Below are 13979 nucleotides of genomic sequence, written 5' to 3'. Positions count from 1 at the left end.
ATTCATTTATAACATCTTCTATTTATTAATTTATGTTTATTGAACGAATACTAAATTCTTAAGTTTAAATATAAATAATTTATTATTAAAGTATATATTTTTAATTTCAATAATAAATTATAATTTAATAGTTTTTAATTAAATTTGAAAGTAAAAAAAAAAATTATAATTGAAATCTCAGTTACCAATTGCGACTTAAAAGTATACTATTATTTCGATAAAGATAAATTTATCATAATACAAATAAATTAATATCTTAAAAAACAACAAATTAAATATCTTAAATTAATAAATTATACAATTTTATATATTATTTATGTGTTATATAAATTTATTATTTTAAGATTATTAATTTATTAATAAATAAAATATTCATTTATAATATCTTCTATTTATCAATTTATGTTTGTTGAAGTAATACTAGATTTTGAAGTTTAAATATAAATAATTTCTTATTTAAGTATATTTTTTTAATTGTAATTTAATAGTTTTTAATTAAATTTGAAAGTAAAAAAAAATTATAATTGAAATCTCAATTATCAACTTCGACTTAAAAGTATATTATTATTTCGATAAAGATAAATTTATCATAATACGAAATAAATTAATATCTTAAAAAACAACAAATTAAATATCTTAAATTAATAAATTATACAATTTTATATATTATATATGTGTTATATAAGTTTATTATTTTAAGATTATTAATTTATTAACAAATAAAATATTTATTTAGAATATCTTTTATTTATCAATTTATGTTTGTTGAAGTAATACTAGATTTTGAAGTTTAAATATAAATAATTTATTATTTAAGTATATTTTTTAAATTTCAATCATAAATTGTAATTTAATAATTTTTAATTTAAAAAAAAATTAACTAAAGCCACAGTTATTAAAAAATGAAGCCACAATTGGCAACTGCGGCTTTAGTTCAAATATGAAGCTACATTTGCCAACTTGCGGCTTTAACTAAAATGATGAAAAAAAATATTTTTTAATGATATGACACCTACGTGGCACCAAAGAGGCCACTTTGAACATAAGTTTTAAAAAATGGTTAAATGTTACATTTTTTTTTTTAAATGGGCCATTTTGACCCAAAACTCATTGGTTAGAATATAGAGAATGTTAAAAGAATTCCCATAGGGTATAATGATTGATAGAGAGTTATTGGAGTCTACTATTGGATATGTTGGTATTATTAGATGAGATTCATTTATGTTGATGCATAGTATTAAATTGTAAAACAAGAATCTTTACAAGAATCAGTTTTATTGTGCTTTGTTCAGGATGTCAAAGTTTGAGCTATCTGATTAACTCTTAAGGGTCAAAAGCTTCATCATTGTAACTCTTCTCATTCGTTTTGATTATTGGATTATTGAGTGTTGGTTTATTCCTTGAACGCATGAATCACATTAATCATCAAACTATGTTAAAAATCTTATCTTTTTATTTATTTTTTACTTGTTTGTGTGCATGGTTTGATTAACACAAATACATTGTTCATGCTATTTGATATGAAGTATAACCATGTTGCTACAACCAAATGCATTTTGGTGATTGATAGTTTAAAATTGTAGTATCACTTACTTACTCAACCAAGTAAAATATTTTGATTTATTTATTTAATTAATTTTTTTTTTAAATAAATAATAAGTAAAAATTTTTTTTTTAAAAATAAACTATAACTTTTATTTGAACAATTCCACTGTTGAAAATTGTCTTGTCTAGAAGACACATATAATCTATATTTGATTCTTGAAAGTACCAATTAAAGAAAAACATGTTAAAATAATAATTTTTTTTATATTTTATTTTACTATAAAAAATATAAAATCAAATCAAATATAATTAAAATTAATAATTATTAAAAACTTCTTAAATTATTTATTCTTATATAAAAAAGTTAAATCAGTAAAATAAGGTTTTAATAACTTTAAATTTATTTTTTATTTTTCTTCAATTTTTGTTTCATTTTACTTTTCCTTTTTTCTTTCAAACTTTCCAATAACCCAACATAGGCTTAGTATAAATTCAATTTTTTATTCCAATATATGACTAACATGAAAATTGCAAAAGTTGTCTAAAGTGGCTAAATAGTAGGAGATTCCTTCATACCTTTAATACTACCCATTTTTAAGAATTTTTTTTATCCAATTTGCTGCAGATCCCCAGGTTGATGGAGCATAGGAAAGAGAAAAAGTCATTGCAAGGAGTAGGGCATGGCGGTATGAAGAACTACATCATAATAAAAAGAGCTCACTGTAACCCAAAATTGATCAACGGATTTCATTCAAATGTAAACCAGTTGCTTGCCTCATCAAAATTACAAATCAATATTAATCCAAAGCACAAAACCAACAGCCACCCAGAGCTCACTTGATCTTCTTCTTAGGCCTCAGCTGCAAAAAGAAACAAATGCTTTGAGTTTTGCATGGTGCACTGCATACCAAAGTCAGATTCTAATGGTTCATCCTAAAGTAAGAGTGCATTTGGTCTGAGGTTTCAACTTTTTAAAAGTGCTTTCTAAATTTTGCAAAGCACCTGAATTTTCTTCAAACACATTTCTTATGTTCTAAAAACACTGTCAAATAACTTTAAATAAATAGAACAAAGGGGGACAAAGTAGAAAGACCTGATTGCTATGGCCGCATTTCTTCTTCCGACAGTTTACAGCCCTTGGATGAAGGCGAGCATAACATCTAACAATCCAAATGTTAAAACAAATTAACAAAATTTGCATTAATTCAAATCATTAATCAAAGCCACACCTGCTTTCAATGTTCAATTGAGATAACAAGATAAAAGCAGTTAAAATGTACACATACCATATTGTAAGATTTATAGCCAAATGAAAGAGGATACAAACATAAGGTTCAAATCATCTTGGTCAAGAGTTAGATTAAAATTATGATCATAAAATACAAGCTGAAACTTATGTAATGTTCACAACCATGAGAAGTAAAATAAAAACAAAAACTAAAAATAAAAATTGACCCACAACTTATCAACAAATGTACCACCCATGAAAATCAACTGCAAGTAAATGAACTCAGCTGACAAAGTTGAAGAATGGAAAATGATATAGGGACCAAAAGAGCACCCTCTCCAGCACTTCGACAGCAGAAGAGGCAAAAAAACTCATTGTCCCATTAGTAAAGAATATACACAACCATTGAAATAAAAAATCAACATCAAATGGAAACTTGAATTTCCATATTCTTTGATCAGTCCACCATTGTAAATTGATAATAAGTAATTTTGAAGTATTCTTATTTTTTTATCTCGAAGCCCTATTTGATGAGAGCAAATGCTGAATGAGAACATACTTCAAAAATTCGTATCTTAAATATTTGCCTTGAGAAAGTTCCTTTAAGAACCCAAAACTTGAGTTTTCATTATTTTTTTTTTCTAGATTTCTATATTTTCTTGGCAAAGATGAAATGATTTGCTTAGAACAAGAAAAGACAATGAAAAACACCAATCTGATATTCAAATTCATATAAGAAAAAAAGCATTACTTGCGGCAAATCATCTTGTCTTGATTGTATTTGCGTGCCAAAGCCATCAGAGACGGCTCTATAATCCCTCCACGAAGCCTCAGCACAAGATGAAGAGTGGATTCTGAACCAGCCACACAAACAATTAATGTCAAATCCGTAGAATCAATATCTATATATATATATATATATGAGAGAGAGAGAGGGAGGGAAGGAGGGAGGGAGACCTTTCTGGATGTTGTAGTCAGCAAGAGTTCGCCCATCTTCAAGCTGCTTTCCGGCGAAGATCAATCGCTGCTGATCCGGTGGGATTCCTATCATATCACACCATTGCCAAAATTATTGAAGGCTAAGAACTCTGCTACTCATTTCCAATAAAAAGAAAGAAGAAACAGAAAAAAAAAATAAAAACAAATAAAAACACTCTAATTCGTGGCCTAGAAAAATGGGCAAGCAGTAGAACCAACAAAACAACATGAGCATTCTAATTTCCCGTTTCCTTAACTTTCTGGGCCATAGAAACAAAAGTTATGAAATAGAAACGAATATGGAAAATAAGAGACCTTCCTTGTCCTGAATCTTAGCTTTGACGTTGTCAATGGTGTCACTGCTCTCTACCTCTAAGGTTATTGTCTTCCCCGTTAGGGTTTTCACGAATATCTGCATCTTCTCTCTCGTTATCTTCCTCTTCTTCTGCTGAAGCCCTGAAATCGATATAACAAAACAGCGCCCACATTTATATAGTCCATTTTTAGGGTTTCAATTCGATCGCCAACACTCTACGGCCCAAGTAAAAAGGCCCATATGACAGAGGCAGCCCACTACTTACATTCTGATAAGCGCTGCCGCAACTTTTTATTTTTATTTTTTTCGTTTTAATTTTGAAATACTTTATAAAAAGATGTTATATTTCTGGAATTTGTAAAAGAATTAAAATCAGAAAGACAAATGAAGTATGATTTAATCATTTAAAACGGGGCATTGATCATTCAATTCTGAGAATGCCTTGGGAGTAATTTTAAAAAACACTTGGAACCTTTATGGTACTAAAAAGGTTAATTTCTAAAAATCACTGCTAAACAAATTCTATATCTTTATTAACTTAATTTAACTTTTCCTGTCAGCAATTATGTCAAATGCTACCATAGCACATAAATATAACTCAAAAATGCTCCAATGATTCCAAACATTCGTCCACCGAAAATTCATTTTAAATTTAAATAAAATTCCATATAATAAATAGCCTGAGACGATTTTGAGATAGTCTAAAGGGTGAGTTAAACTAAAGGCCAAGCGGAATCTAAATGCCAATTTGAGCTCTTTCCCTCAACCATACACCATCTCATTACTAAACATTTGGGTTGTTTTAGAATTTTGGACAAGCCCAAAAGAACCTAATTTGTTGCCAATGACCAGTAACACTGACACTAACAGATTGGGTTGGATTTGTTGCTGATCCATACTAAATTAAAATTAAGAAACCCTTGATCCCAACTCATCTAATCTCTATTTGAACCTAATCCCAATCTTCTTAGCCTCCAAACCGGATTAAACCTGAGTTAATTTCAATTGCATACCTTTTCAATTAATATTAACACCAAAATTTAATTAATAGGCAATCTCACATAGACCCATATTATTTTCCTTTACACCCAAGTTTTTAACTTCGCTCCAGTTTATACCAAATTTTAAATTAATATAAACTCCTTTTTAATCTCTTCACCCTCACGCATGCTAGAAGAGCTCTGTAAAAACTGAATAATAAATTGATTGCCAGAAGCATGGCACCATTAGGATGCAGGGTAACTTCGACAACGGTGTCGCACCCAACGAGCAAAATACTGATAGAGGATAAGATGCAAAAATTGACAACAAAAAACTGTTTTTTGATCAACAAATCTTAAAATAAAAAGTTCTTTTACGGGATCAAATATTAACCATACATATCCAGAACTACAAAATTGTCCCCACTAAGTGAAAAGAACCCTCAACTTGAAACATTCCCAACTAACATCACAGCAGCCAAACATAAACTTTATATTGAATATGACAATTCACAACCTTCTTCCCCTTCTGCCACCTTTTCTTCGAGTACTGTCAGTAGGAATGGGAGTAACATCCTCTGGAAAACAGAAAATTATGCAAATACAAAAAGATTATAAATCATGGATAACAATCATATCAACCAGCAAAGTTGAGTTTAATAGTGAAAACTGCTTTCACATGGCCTGGGCCATAATAAGAAAAAGGAAACTCAATTATCAGAAAACATGCAGGACAAAAATTCCTTAATTATCTATCAAGCATGATAGAAAGTAAATTTAGGGTAGGGTTAATTGATAAAACAGAGTTAACAAGGGGAGAATCCAGAAATATAAAAAGAAAAGAATATACCTATGCGGCCAATTCTCATGCCTGACCTAGCCAGGGCTCTAAGCGCAGACTGGGCGCCTGGACCAGGGGTCTTAGTCTTGTTCCCTCCAGTAGCCCGGAGCTTAATGTGGAGGGCAGTGATTCCAAGTTCCTGCAGATTTCCAGCAAATAGCATTAGAAAAGAACAAGTCTGCTACTAAGAAAAAGATGGATCACAGTTCTTTCCAATAACAAATCATTTTCTCTGAAGGGGGAAAAGAATGCTTTTTAAAATTCGAAAACAGGATTTTTTTTGTGTGGGGTGTTTATATGTACATACATGACAAAATAAAATATAATAAGGTAAAAAAATTATAACTAATCAAAGTGATGCTAGAACCAGGCTATCACCATGGAATTAAGTTTCAAGATTTTCTGCACTTGGAGATCAACTAAAGGGGAAGGGATATATGACCTTGCATCTTTGAGCAACATCTTGTGCTGCAAGCATGGCTGCATATGGTGATGATTCATCCCTGTCAGCTTTTACCTTCATACCACCTGCATTTAGAGATGGCAAAAAGCTCGTCACTGAAAAATGGGAAAGGAGAAGCATAATGGAGTAGTCCCCTTAATAAACCAGTGATACATGGTCTAAGCGTTCCAATCTGTCCATGCTGACCAATTGCAAATTTCAATGTCTCAAAAATTAAAAATAATGCATATAATAAATGAAACAAAATAAATATTTGAATGATAAAAAATAAAGATAAAAATTAAGAAAAAAAAAAAGTCAATTGAAAACTAATTTTTTGTAAAATTATTTAAGGATAAGATGGGGCCAAAAAGGATTAAAGGGAAAAGATGAAAGCTTTTAAAAATAACACCTTCAGTTCAAATTTATTTTTAATTGATTTTTCTTTTATTATTTCGTATCCCTACTCATGCCCATTTTCTTTTATCCTTTTTAGCTGAGCACATATTGTAAACTTTTATGTGTGAAAGATTAGACACCTGGACACAAACCCACATCCAACACTCATACTTAACCCATGCAACATAGCCATACATCTATATAATTTTTAGTCTCCACAAATCTTCTTCAGTGATTCCAACTTTCCATAAATAGATATAAAATACAAAAAATATATATATATAGAATTCAAGAAGAATATGTGGACAGATTAGAAACATAAATCCACTTAAGAGAGTCATGAATCTCTCCACTAGCATACATTTATAATTAGACTATAACATTACATCAATGAAGAGATATCTTTATACGTAGTAAGACACCATGCTAATTGTCCTACCATGTTTCAAAATATCCTTCTTAGAGTAAACATTAAGCATGAGTTTGAAAAGCATGAATGCTACAAACATCAACAAAAAAAGAGGCGCAAAGAATCTCCAAAATAAATGTAGACAACACGCACAAGCACAAGAATGTAGAAACAGATATGCATGCATGTAATCCCAACGACTTATGGAATTACAGTCTGACTTTAAATGAATTATGTACTGAAAATTGTAAGTTCCATAAACAACCCTTAGACACAGTCATTCAACACGCTCACCAGCATCAACATGACAAGTTCATAGGGAATATAAGAAATCATTTTTAAGTGAGTAAATACAAATATTACATACACAAACACAGATGAATGCACACACATGCACAAAAAATCATATAGAGACATTTTGGTGAAACAGTAAAATGAGAAATAAAGCATACCAGTAATGCGAACAAGGGTTTCTCTCCCAGACAAGTCAGTAACATGCTGCAACCCAAATATAACCAATATTCATAGTTGGATTATAAAAATTTCAATTCAAAGATGAGACTGTTATGTTAATACTCACAATGAATGTATCGTTAAATGATGCAAAAATATGGGCCACACCAAAAACATGCTCCCCATCCCTTACAGTGGGTCCGAGTGTCACATTTTCCTCCTTGGGCTCTCTAACCTTCCTCCTTGACTATGGAAGATCACACAAAACATATAAATGAGAAATGGGTTCATCAGCTTCCCATCTCATGGAAATTGAAATGGGACACAAACAACCATGTAGCTTAATGCAAGCTGTATTAACCATCCAAGGGAAGCATGTTCACATACACATGAGCATGTATAAATATTAGGCATCCATACACAAAAAAAATTGTCATTTTTATGGTCAAGTTTGTCCTAAGAGTCAATGTCTGCCAGGCACTTTTGAAACTAATGAGACAATGATGGTCATTTGATTTTGAAATAAAAGGGAGAACTTCAGCATACCACGCATAAATAATTTATGTAAATATTTGACAGAAAAACTTCATGCAAATTAACGTGATTCATCACTTTTCCCTTTCATTTTAAAGCAAAATGACCAATGTTATCTCATTAATTTTAAAAACACAATTAAATACCAATTTTTGTACATCACTTCATAGAACAACAATTCCAAAGCTCGTACGTATATCATGCTGTTTGACAGCGGAGAAACCGCTGAAAAAAGAGAAGGAAAAGCATCCAAAATCTCACATTTTACGTTTGTAAGTCCTTAAGAAAAGAAAAGTCCAACTCATACAAGCCTAGTAATTTTACTAGGCTTAGATGATTATGTAGATCTTCCTTGTTTTTCAACAAGAAGGGCACAAGAAAAATGGTTTCTATAATTCCTTTTCTTCTATTTTCTTCTAATTTCCGGGAAATCAAGCAGATGTTAACCGCACTTTATCAACAAATTAGAACTAGCAGACATTAAAAGTTATAAAATAATCAAAGCACGCAAAAAGTATAAAACATTTACAGCCGTCACATAATCTTGCCATTCATTGCAGAGAATAAGCAAGAAAAAAAAAGGATTTGGATTTCGAAAAATGAACAAATCACATCAAAAGAAGCAAAAATTTTACGAAGCAAAACTCCAATTTCTTATCCAAAATTTTCTCAGCAACAATCAAGTGAATAATTACATAATGGAAAATCTAGAACGAAAAGGAGATGAAGTACCATGGCTTCAAATGGATTGTAGATTGAGAACTGAAGTTAGGGTTTCGAGATAGCCCTTTCGCAGCTGAAGCCCTCTCCCGTCATCATGTTTTCTGTTCGGTTTTATAGTTAGGGTTTTGGGATGACTGTATAAAATTACATATACACCCCTCGAATTTTTCTTGGTTACCTGTCTGTCCTAAACCGCTGGTAAATGCCGGACGGCGAGACCTTCAAATAATATTAGAGAAATATGCTTGATAAATAAATTTCATGCACTTTATTATTATATTTTTTTAATCATTATAAAATTATAAAAATATTAGTACGACAAAAAACATAAATTCAAAAACTTACAAGCGGCTTATATACAAATTTTAATTAAATATTAAAATAATTATTTATAGTGAAGGAGTTGAAAAATCCTATATTATTGATTTTTGCAAATCACAAAGAAAGTGATAATACTTAAAATGTGCGACATTTAGGTAATATTTGTTTTTTTGGTTTTTTACTTAAAATAATTTATTTTTAAAATTTATATTATTTATTTTTTTACTTTTTCATAACTTATTATAAAATTTTTATTAAATAGATATGAAAAATAATATATTGATTTTTTTTTTTTAATATTTAATAAAAATAAAATACTACAAAACAAATAATTTAATATTTAATGTTATTAAATATTAAAGTTCTATTTAGAATTAAGTAAAAAAACAAACATCATCTAAATAAATCCACATAATTGGCCAGAAACGGAAAATTCACTTAATTTATTTACATGTCTTAGAAAATAGATTTTTGGCCCTATTGGCCTATGGATGTAAAGTATAATTTGAAAATAATAGCTCATTTACGAGAGAATGCTTATTCATTTCTAAGTTTCTAACAATGATAAATGCTTTTGAATAAAGCCCAAAAGGGTGGTGAAAGAGAATTTGGTTTTGAATAAACAAAGCTTGAAACGATGACTGATAGCCTGCGCTACCATATTATTTCACAGCGAAATGGAATAAATTTTTAAAAATATCATTTTCTTTTAGACTCCGTAGGAAATAATAGGTCTCCATGATTAACGCCTTTGAACCAAACTATTCCTTGGCTAACCTAGGGAGGCTAATTTTGGAGCAACAATATCGAGAAGTCCCTTTGGATTGTCCACGTGAACCCAATGGCCGGCCTTTGGAAGAACATGAACCGAAACCTTTCCCTCAGAGCCGTTTCCTTCCCAAGCAGCAAGGCTTTCAAGCCGCTGAATCACATCTCGATCCCACCTGTCGCTGTTCTCTGCGCGTACAATCGTTATCTCCATCCCTTGGGGTGGATGCTCCAGCAGAGACCAATAATCCGTCTCCCTGCAGGATTTCATGTTTCATTGTTCCAAGTCATGTGGAAAGGAGGTAGGGAAAAAAAAGTTGAAAAAAAAAGAAGGAATAATCCTGTCTCTCACTCAGTGGTTATAAAAATTACACCTGTAAGAATTGAACATCTGAACTGCACCTTCAAGATTAAAGGCCCATGTCTCATGTTCTCCCGATTTCTTGAGGTTGCTGCCTATCCAGTTTGACAATGACTTTGAAAACCCTAGCTCCATCATGTGATTCACAAGCCACCTGATGCCAGGAGACAAGATCAGTTGCATGGAATAACTGGCACACCAACAAATGTGTATGACAAGGGTGCACTTTCATATTCAAAGAAAACCAATTTAAGTTCCAAGAAAAATGATCAGTCAGTCAGAGACACTTCTTAAGTTGAAATTTTCCAGCTACTTCTTGTTAGAACCAGAGTAGATAAAGAAGGAGCCTCTAGGCACTAGAGTGGAAAATTTTGGAGTCTCTGCACATATCAGCAAGTTATATTATATCTGCTCCTCTCTTCCCCCCCACTTTTTCCTCCCTTACCTCCCTTACCAAACCCAATCCTAGCTACGTGATTGGATTTCAAGGATCTTGCTCAAAAAGGGTGAGTGATGAACTTTGAAAATCCTATGACTGTGCTTGATTCTAGAAAAATTTGAGGGAAAATATGAGAAAAAGAAAATAGAGATAAAAGTAAAAGAAAAATAAATCAGCAAAGAAAAATAAAAAATAAATTTAAAGTCAAAAATTATTTTTATATACCACATTAAACTCATTTAACTTATTTTAACTCTTCTGCATAAAGATTAAATAATTGAAAAATATACAAGTTTCTAACCAATTGTAATTATATTTGATTTTCTTTTGCATTTTCCAATAATAAAACCAAATATGAAAAAATCATTTTCTTTAACATTTTTTTTTTTCTTTCCTTGGTGCTTTTTTGGGAATCAAACATAGCCTACATATCTTGGAACTTCCTTTATTTGTAGATAGGAGTGCTCATAACACAAGAAGCTCCACATCTCAAGCGTCTAACAACTAGACCGACTAGGACAATAGCTTCCAGCTAGTTACGAGAAGGTAAGCAAGCTCTAAGGGCTCCTCCTCTCTCTCCCTCCTGTCCAATCTCACTTTCAAATCGATCAAAAATGAGATCATTCTCTGTCCCTCCTACCTCCCTACTTTCAATCTCATTTTCAAATAGACTAAGAAGGGGATCATTTAAACTGCACATCTCAGTTTCATTAATTCTCTCATATATATAATGTTTTTCAGAAAATTTCAATCTAAAATATTCATCACAACCAACTGTTTCACATGCATCACATTAGCAACTAGTTCATACGTAATGAAATTGATTTTAAGCCACCCTCCAAAAAGATTGGAGAACAAAATAACATAGCACCATCAATCAATAATTGTCACCCGCACTTGGACATCTAAATGAGTTACAGAGGGAGAGAAGTCTTACTTTCGTGATGGAACTGACGAAGGTAGATTTTGCAAAGTCTCCAAAACTTTCTCCACTTCCCCATCACCGTTCTCATGGTTCACTTTTCCTGGAACAGAATCCAGCACCAATAGCTGTTCTGCATCGGACAAAAAACAAAAGCACAAAAGCATTCCCATGTGTGAGTGAATATTACAGAAAGGAGGATTATAATTTGCTTAATTACTATCTGACTGCAAATCTCTCAACACCATAAACCACAAAAAAAAATCAATTAAGGTTAGAGCAACTCATGTGCTTGCAGGAACCCCACATAGTGCATTGTATACTTCAATGAGTATAAGGTAACTCATATTCACATGCTTTTCACTAATCTGTTTAAGCAGTGATGTGATGGTAATTAGAGCCATGAAGCATTATGCATGTTGTCACATAGCATGTAATAGTGGCTTCCTGTAATATCAAAATCAGGACATATGCACACATATATAAAAATAAATAAAAAAAGGGAAAAACCAAACCCCAATTGTCTCCATGGTCACTAAACCTTTTTTTTCTTCTGGGTATTCTGCCAACTAGAATGGGTATTCTACTTAAACTCCACACCCATCCAATGGTACTTTTCCCAAGTTTGCAATTCCAACTTAACATCCAACCCAAGGGTAGCTGAATCACAGTTACCAGAATCCAACACAACCACCCCGATACTGTTAATTATCAACAAATCTAAATCATCAGAAATAGCACCAGAAATGGACTAAGAATATGGCAATTTAAGAAATCATGGCTAGAGAACACTCATAATGGAGACAGTCTTAACATTCAACCCGATAACTAAGGTAGGTTGTTAACAAAGACATGACAAAGAAATACCTGTTTTGGTAATGCTGCTGATTCACCATAATCACCACGAGCACAACTTTCCGCAAATTGAAGTGCAACCTTGCCACCCAAAGAGTGGCCCATTACAACATCTGGCCAAGCCCAGCCTTGAGATTTCACCAAATTAGCCAAATCTTGAGCAGCATTGACAATGTCATGAGGTGGATATAAACCTTCTACCTCAGCTGATCTTCCATGGTTCCTCTGGTCCACAAGAACCATCCTCCAATCTACATACAAAAATTTGTTCAATCTCACAGGAAAGTAAGAAGATATAAGTGAATACACAATTTAACACACATTCTATATTCCCAGAAAACTTTCAAATCCAAATTTTAACTCCGACTGCCAAGACAAATGAATGTAAAGATAAGAAAACTCCATGTTCATCATATTTCATATTGATTTAAGAACAAAAAAATAAAAGAGGAAAAAACATAAAGTTTAGCTCAACTACATCGACTGGCTGTATAGGCAAGTCGGGTGTGGAATGATCACTGATCTTAAAAGAAAAGGGTCTAGCAAATAATTTAAAATTTACAATTCAATTTTTAAAATTTTTTTCCTTTTCCTGTATTAGCTAAGTACCGATTCTACCAAAAATCTCCTTTTGATTCTGGAAAAAAGAAAAAGAAAAGGGGAAAAATGTCTAAAATGACTACAATAGTAGAGGACGTTTTTATTTATTTATTCTAGTGCCAAATAATGAAAATCTACAATTCAAAATTTACTCTCCCTCCGTTTCATACTAGTTCTCAACAACCAAAGGGCACTCCCGATTCTCGGAACGAATGGGAGGAAGCAAAAGAAAATGTTCAAATTTGGAGTCCTCTTTTCAGCATCTTACCTCCCTCTCCAAATTTCCATGAAAGCAGACTTTTTGATACAAAAATGAAAAACGAACCCCACCTAGGGAAAAGGTGATGCTCTCAACAAACAACTAATAGGATCGTAATTTGTAAAATTAAGCCATAAAATTTTCAGTTTCATTTTCTTTCTATTTCCTGAGCAACCAAATGAAAAAATAAATAAATAAATAACAAAAAACAAAAAACAAAATTGAAATACCAGATGAGGAAGAGGAATTAGAGAGCGTGGCAGCGAGGTTTCTGGAGAAAGATCTCCAGTTCCTGCCAGATCCCAAGAGGCCATGAACCACAAAAGCTGTTGAATTGTAGGGTCTCTCTGTTGAAACTCGAACCTCTTCGTACGCTATGGTTTCTAGCCATCTGAGGCTACCGAGGAAGCCCGGACTCGGCGAGTTGAGAAACCGAGCCAAGAGGTGGAAACCGGGCTTGTTTCTGAGAGCTCTCGCCATGTTTGGGCCTGTGGCGCTGGAATCGCAAAAAGATGGGCGAAGAGAGACTTAGGCCAAACGAAGTCGTTTTGGAGCAAAGGGTAGATGAATAAGAAGCCAAAATAGAAGAGCGAGCGTTGCTTTAAA

At 32.1% G+C, this 13979-nt stretch overlaps 3 protein-coding genes across 3 annotated transcripts; all 3 read right to left on the bottom strand.

Annotated features, from left to right (window-relative positions):
• Positions 1–2266: 2266 nt before the first annotated feature.
• LOC117919854 (ubiquitin-60S ribosomal protein L40) lies at positions 2267–4216 on the bottom strand. The gene is made up of 5 exons (XM_034837131.1): positions 4067–4216; positions 3731–3817; positions 3525–3627; positions 2639–2705; positions 2267–2405 (listed from the first exon to the last, which is right to left on the bottom strand). The coding sequence occupies exons 1-5, from the start codon at positions 4167–4169 to the stop codon at positions 2379–2381; spliced, it is 387 nt and encodes a 128-aa protein (XP_034693022.1). The 5' UTR covers positions 4170–4216; the 3' UTR covers positions 2267–2378.
• Positions 4217–5368: 1152 nt separating this feature from the next.
• Positions 5369–8963, bottom strand: LOC117920289 (40S ribosomal protein S14). Its single transcript, XM_034837723.1, has 6 exons — positions 8858–8963; positions 7719–7838; positions 7591–7636; positions 6331–6416; positions 5898–6027; positions 5369–5625 (listed from the first exon to the last, which is right to left on the bottom strand). The coding sequence occupies exons 1-6, from the start codon at positions 8858–8860 to the stop codon at positions 5558–5560; spliced, it is 453 nt and encodes a 150-aa protein (XP_034693614.1). The 5' UTR covers positions 8861–8963; the 3' UTR covers positions 5369–5557.
• An 803-nt stretch (positions 8964–9766) lies between these two features.
• Positions 9767–13921, bottom strand: LOC117920287 (protein ABHD11). The gene is made up of 5 exons (XM_034837720.1): positions 13604–13921; positions 12527–12765; positions 11675–11787; positions 10312–10452; positions 9767–10194 (listed from the first exon to the last, which is right to left on the bottom strand). Exons 1-5 carry the CDS (start codon positions 13851–13853, stop codon positions 9942–9944), a joined length of 996 nt encoding a protein of 331 aa, XP_034693611.1. The 5' UTR covers positions 13854–13921; the 3' UTR covers positions 9767–9941.
• Between the last annotated feature and the right edge of the window lie 58 nt (positions 13922–13979).

Source organism: Vitis riparia, chromosome 8 (genome assembly GCF_004353265.1).
Source record: "Vitis riparia cultivar Riparia Gloire de Montpellier isolate 1030 chromosome 8, EGFV_Vit.rip_1.0, whole genome shotgun sequence".
NCBI lineage: Eukaryota > Viridiplantae > Streptophyta > Magnoliopsida > Vitales > Vitaceae > Vitis > Vitis riparia.
Note: the sequence above shows the minus strand (reverse complement) of the source record. Positions and strands in the feature narration are given on the sequence as shown.